Raw genomic sequence first — 5,794 nt, 5'->3', positions numbered from 1 at the left:
TGGGTGGATGGGTGGGTGGGTAGGTGGATGGATAGTGGCAGAGCTGGAAAAGATTCCTCCCCCCTCAAAATCACTTTACAGCTGGAGAAACTGAGGCTCAGACAGGATGTGCACTGTTGAAGCTGGCTCCCCGGGCCAGGAACCGTCTGTATGGCCAGACAGCCCACAGTGTGCTCTAGGCCCAGAGGGCACTGGCCCATTCTCCGGATATGAAGACCAAGGCTCAGAGGGGCCCTCAGAGCCTGCAGGAGCAGCGCCCACAGGGCAGCATCGCAGCCCCCAAGGCTTCCCTCCTTGGCCTCACCCACTGCCCATCAGGTGCTGTGCCCACCTGCTCTGCAGCCACCCCAGGGTTACCATGGAGATGGGCCCTTGTGCACAGAGCTGGGGCCCTCTCCCTTGTCCCAGCCCAGCCAGGCCTGTCCGCCGAGGAGGAGGAAGGACAGGAAGAACCCAGAGCTCAGCACAGGTTCGCTCTGCCTGGCAGGGTGGGGGAGGGGCAGTCACACTCGGGTCCTCACAGAACCCACGGCTATGCCTGAGAGACATCCCAGAGGGCCTTCCCATGAGCCTCCAGAGTCCTAGGGTCAGGGAGCCCAGGACCGGTGGAAACCCTCCAAGCCAAGTGAGGTAAAGCCCACGCAGAGTGGGACAGGTGGGCACGTGAAGCCAGCAGGCACCCCCACCCCTGACACTCTGGGTGCTTCCTTGCTAGGCATCATGGTGAGTTCACTGTCCCCTGAAAATTCCAAGCTACTTGTTGGGACCTGAGCCTGTCCCATCATGGCCACCCTCAGGGCTGGGGGCAGGAGGTGTGGCTTCCCGGCCTGGGAGAGCCCAGAAGCCCACCTTTACCACCAGGAAGCTCACAGGAAACCCTGGAGCATAGACAGACCCACTCCAGCCACCCACCAGATGATGGCAGAGTCGGCCCGGACCCGGCCTCCATGCTGGAGGTTGGGCGTCTTCCTCGACCCCCGGGAGCACACGTCCAGGAAGCATGGGGCTGCTGGCCCATTGCACAGGCAGGGACACCAAGGCAGCAGTCACATAGGGGCGACACAGCCTGTGTCTGACCCAGCCCAGGGCTGAGGTCAGGGGGTCCTCGGCCCACCTTGGGGGCTCCCTCCTTGCTGGGGAGCGTCTGGCCCCACTCTCCCACCTGCACAGGGGCCTGGGAGACCTAGGAGGGCCTGGCCCAGGCTACACAGGTATCCTAGGAATGTTCACTTCCAGGGTTCCCGCATTCCACAGCCCCTCCCTGCCCGCCTGGCTCCCGCTGAGAAATTCCTCAGAGTACACACCAGTGGGTCGCCAGTGGGGCACCGGCACCTGCACCGTGCCCCGGAGGGTGCCCTGGCACCCCAAGGGGCCCCTCACCCAGGCCCCTCCTTCCCTGTGCCCAGGCATTGGGAGAGGACCAAGCAAGCTGCCCACTGGCCGCAGCCATGCTGCCCCACCCTGCAGCTGTGCCCAGCCCCAGGGGGAGGCGGAGCTGCGGTGGGCAGCAGGGACCCTACCTGGCCCAGGTCCAGGGTGACGTTGACCTCATTGTACTCCAGGCCTCGGGACAGTGGCGGGCTCTGCCACCAACGTTCGGTGCCATCGATGGCGTTGCTCACGGGGTGGGCCTTGTTGATGTTGGCAGCTGTGCAGATGTCACAGTACTGGCCCTGTGGGGACAGCGGGTGAGGTGAGGGCTGAGACACCTGGAGACTCTCACCCCTTCAGAACCACCCTCTCAACCTCCCTCCTGGCCCGGCCAGCATGCATCAGTAACGGCGGTAACTTCAACTCAGGCCAACACTCCCAGGAGGCAGTGCCCCACCGACACTGCTCGTGAGAGCACCCTCGTGGGACGGGAAACTGAGGCAGGCCTCCCTGAGACTGTGGGGGTGAGGAGAGGGCGTTCAGCCAGAGGGCAGGGCTGGTGAGGTGAGGAGCACTGGGGCCGGGAGCTAGTGCCACTAGCCCTGCTGCCACCACGGGGCCGAGACTCATTCCTGAAGCTCCAAAGGGTCCAGGCAGGGCTGCAGGGAACAGAGGGGATCAGGACCAGGGGCTAGGTCTCCATTCAAGGCTAGGGATCACCAGGGGGCCAGGCCCCCTCCACCCGCTGGCTCCCAGCCCCCTCTCGCCCTGAGCTGCCTGGATTAGGGTCTCCCGAGAGACGGAATTAACCGTTCCAGCGGCCTGTGGGACGGGCCCAAGTGGAGGCGGGCAGGCAGCTGACAGTGCAGCCTCAGGCCTCCCAGGCCGGCTGCTTCCGAGCCCTGGGACAGGGCCAAGTCACGGCAACGTCAGGACCTCAGTATCCCCATCCACAGAGTGGGGACGATGCTGCCACTGCCCAGGGCCACTGCACAAAGTATAGGGACCACACTCCGGGCCTGGAGCTTGTCTGTCCTGCTCTGCTCGGACACGGAGGATGAGGCACCTGGCAGGGTCCCGAAGGAGGAGGAGCAGGTGCTGGGAGGCATATGGGGCTTGTGGGGAGGGCCTGCCGCCTGAGTGGAGGCCCGCCCGGCCCCCCGGAGGCAGCCAGCTCTGCCGCCCTCACACACAAAGGCGCTCTGAGACTTGGCACTGACGGAGGCCCAAGGGGCCTGTCTGGGAAAGACGGCAGACTCAGCCGGCCAGCTCCCTGGGGGCCAGTCCTCATTCGCGGAGGTAGGAGCGTGGGAGATGCCCTGCCCCAAGGCCCAGTGGCCACGACAGCCCCTGATCCCTGCATACGAAAGGCATGGCCCTGGGACAGCCAGACCCAGCACAGGGCTCAGGCCGGCGGGCTCCCAGGACCCGTGTGGTGGTGCTGTGGGAGCCCCTTCTCTGTCTTCCACTGTCTGGTCCCCCTCGTCTCTGTGTAGCTCATCCTTGTCCTTCAGTCTCAGATGTCACTTCCCCTGTGGACCACCCACGATGCTGAACCTGACTCCCCCACTAATACATCACCTGTCTCACTGATTGTACTGCCCGAGTCAAGACCCGGAACGTTCTGTCAGTGGCTCTGATGTTTATCCAGTTCCCAGGGGCCAGGGAGCTCTGTTGGTAGGGGTGCGCCTGTTCTCAGCCGTGTCTCCAGGCCTACCGGCCCAGAGCTGCCACACAGAGGGGCTTTGTAGGAGCCAGCTAGAATGACACAGGACTACAGAGGGAACACCCATCTCCCCTGGGGAATCCTGGTAGGTGAACCTGGGAGGCTTCCTGGAAGAGGTGGGCATGGGCAGGGCCTCCTGGCTGGAGTGGGAAGGGCCTTCAGAGAAGGCTATCTGCTCAGACAAGACCCTCCCAGGCCCATGAGCAGAAGCAGGGGTCAAGTGTCAAAGGTTGCTCTCCTCGGAGGTCAGGCACAAGTCTTCCAAAAGGTGGTTGAGTCCCTCCTTGGCTACCTGGCCACTTGCTGGGCCAGAAACCTGAGCCATACCCCTCCCCTCTGCCCACATTTGCGGGTGGGGTGCCCTCCACCCCTTCTGCTACAGAGGGTCCGGCCAGGAACAGAGCAAGGAAACAGCTCAGGGGCCGATAAGGACGTCCCCCCCGTGAGTCATCAGGCAGCTCGCTGGCGGCTGAGCCCCTAACTTTCCTGCTGGGCCCCTGGCCAGCCAGGAAGCCCTCCACTCACAGCCCACCTGGGGTGCCCACACACTGGCTTGCCCAGACCTGGCTTCTGCCCACACCTGACTCCTGAGGTCCCCAGTCCCATTGCGCCTCATGTCCTGCAGGCGAGCCTGGAGCCTGGGGGCTACGCTGCCGGCCTCCCGGAAACTCATGGGAAGGACCCATCCCCCACGCTGGCGCAGGACTGCACTAAGAAACAGCAAGTGTGGCTCCAGCCGCCCCGCCTCCTGCGCAGGCCCTGCTGGCCTCCTGCTCCAGATGGGCCCTTGGGCGCCGCCAGCCCCAGCCCTTGCCGACTGCCCCAGAGAAGAGAAAGAGGCCCCGACAGGTTTGGTGATCCGCGCAAGGTCACATGGCTGTGTCTGGCTGCAGTTCCTCCTATCACGCCCGGCTGGCTCCGGTGCTAACTACTACAGCTGATGCTGAGTTCGGTGGTGGGGCTACGCAGGGCCAGTTCTGAGGCTTCGTCGCCGCTAGCCTCTCGGCCACTGCGCCAAACACTGGCTGACGGCCTCACGGCCGCAGGCGAGGCCCTCTCCTTGTGCCCCTTATACAGATGAGGAGGTCGAAGGTCAGGAGGGAAAAGCACCAACCCCCCAGGGAAGGAATCCACCAAGCTGGCCCTCACCAAGGCCTACGGTCCCGAGCCGCTGGCACAGACGGGGAGCAGGTGGGTGGTCTGGGGTTCGGAGGCGCCCTGGAGCCCCCCTCTACCTGAATTCCTATCTGAGCAATGAGGAGGAAGCAGGGAGGTCTGGAGACGCCCCACGTGAACTCCTTCCTTTAGTGGCCCCTCTGCCATCAACCAGGTGCAGTGCAGGTGGGCAGCCCGGAGGCGCCCAGGTGTCCACCACTCACACAGCCCAGACCTGTTCTGGCTGTGGGGCCTGAAGCCACTTCCCCACCGTCTCTGGGCCTGGACGAGTTCTGTCTTCTGACAGCGGGTACAGGGGCTGTCTCAGGACGGGCACCTCAGGAGCGGCTCATCCCCAGGCCCCTTGCCCTCTTCCCCCACCCCTGCTACTCCCCTCTCCCCGCCCCAACCCTCCCTGGGAGGTGGAGCCCAGGCCCCTGGAGGAGGGGCTCAGGTTACAGGCGGCTCCTAGGGCCCCACTCTCCTGAAGGTGGGGGAAGGGTGGGAACGGGCCTGTTGCAGGGTGTCTGGGGTTACAGCTGAGGCAGCCCTGGAGCTGACTCTTGTTCCCCTGGGGGACCCCAGCTGGCCTTGCTGGACCCCGGCCCCAAGCCCCTGGCCATGTAGTCACCCCCTGTCCAGCCCACCCCACCACAGGCTCTCCAGAGGTTGAAAGCTCTTCTTGGAGAGATTCTTGGAAAGAGGAAGTCCCGGTGCCCACCACTTCTGGGCCCAGGATCGGCCCCGGGGATTCCCACCCCCCATGTAAAAACCCGCTGCCTGCCGGCCCCCCACCTGCAGGACAGGCCCATCACGTCCCTAGAGCCCCAGCGGAATGCCGCCTTTCACCTGGGCTTCCCGCTGGGGGAGGAGAGGGCGGCGCGCCCCCATCCCTGCGCCCAACCCGACGCCAGCAGGTTCCAGCCTGCCCCGGGGAAGGCAAGCCCGGCCGCCTCCTCCCCACAGGCTGCCCGCGCCGGAGGCCAAGTCCCGCCCTCTCCGCGATCCCAGGACTTCGGGCCGCTGGGGACCAGGCGTCAGGCCCCCTCCGCCCGGTCACCGCCGCCGAACTCGCCCGGCGTCCCCACCCGGGTACGCAGCGTTCTCTTTCCGGAGTGGCGCGCACTTGCCGGGCCGAGCCTGAGTGGCCGGACTGGGGCTCCGCTCCGTCCCCCAAAATGTGGAACGCGGGGGCTCCGGTACGTACCCAGACCCTGCCCGGCCCAGGCGGTCCCTGGACGTCAGGCTGGAGTTCGGGGATCAGATTCGCCCCCGCGCCCCCGGGGAAAATTCTCGGGATCACGCCCCGACGCCCCCGACGCGGCGACCCTGCCGAGCTCACCTGGATGGTCTGGTTGGGGTCCCCACCGGCCACCGGGCCCCCCACCAGCTTGCAGTAGAGGTCCTCGGTGGGGCGCGGAGCGCCGCGCGCCGGGGCCTCCTCGCCGCAGGTCGCCGACGCCGCGATGCGGGAGCCCTCGGCCAGGTTGAAGTAGGGTGGGTGCAGGCTGAAGTCCCCCGTCGCCGTGGTCCGCGCCCGCA

At 65.9% G+C, this 5,794-nt stretch overlaps 1 protein-coding gene across 1 annotated transcript in view; it reads right to left on the bottom strand.

The window, feature by feature from the left end:
* Positions 1-5,794, bottom strand: part of LAMA5 (laminin subunit alpha 5) — a 68,207-nt gene that overhangs the window by 44,880 nt on the left and 17,533 nt on the right. Inside the window, exons 5-6 of the mRNA XM_007954717.2 lie at positions 5,595-5,760; positions 1,521-1,673 (exon numbers count right to left, since the gene is read on the bottom strand). Coding sequence (XP_007952908.2) covers positions 1,521-1,673; positions 5,595-5,760 — 319 coding nt within the window. The remainder of the gene's footprint in view (positions 1-1,520; positions 1,674-5,594; positions 5,761-5,794) is intronic.

Source organism: Orycteropus afer, unplaced genomic scaffold (genome assembly GCF_000298275.1).
Source record: "Orycteropus afer afer isolate SDZICR_OR568_19922 unplaced genomic scaffold, OryAfe1.0 scaffold00469, whole genome shotgun sequence".
NCBI lineage: Eukaryota > Metazoa > Chordata > Mammalia > Tubulidentata > Orycteropodidae > Orycteropus > Orycteropus afer.
Note: the sequence above shows the minus strand (reverse complement) of the source record. Positions and strands in the feature narration are given on the sequence as shown.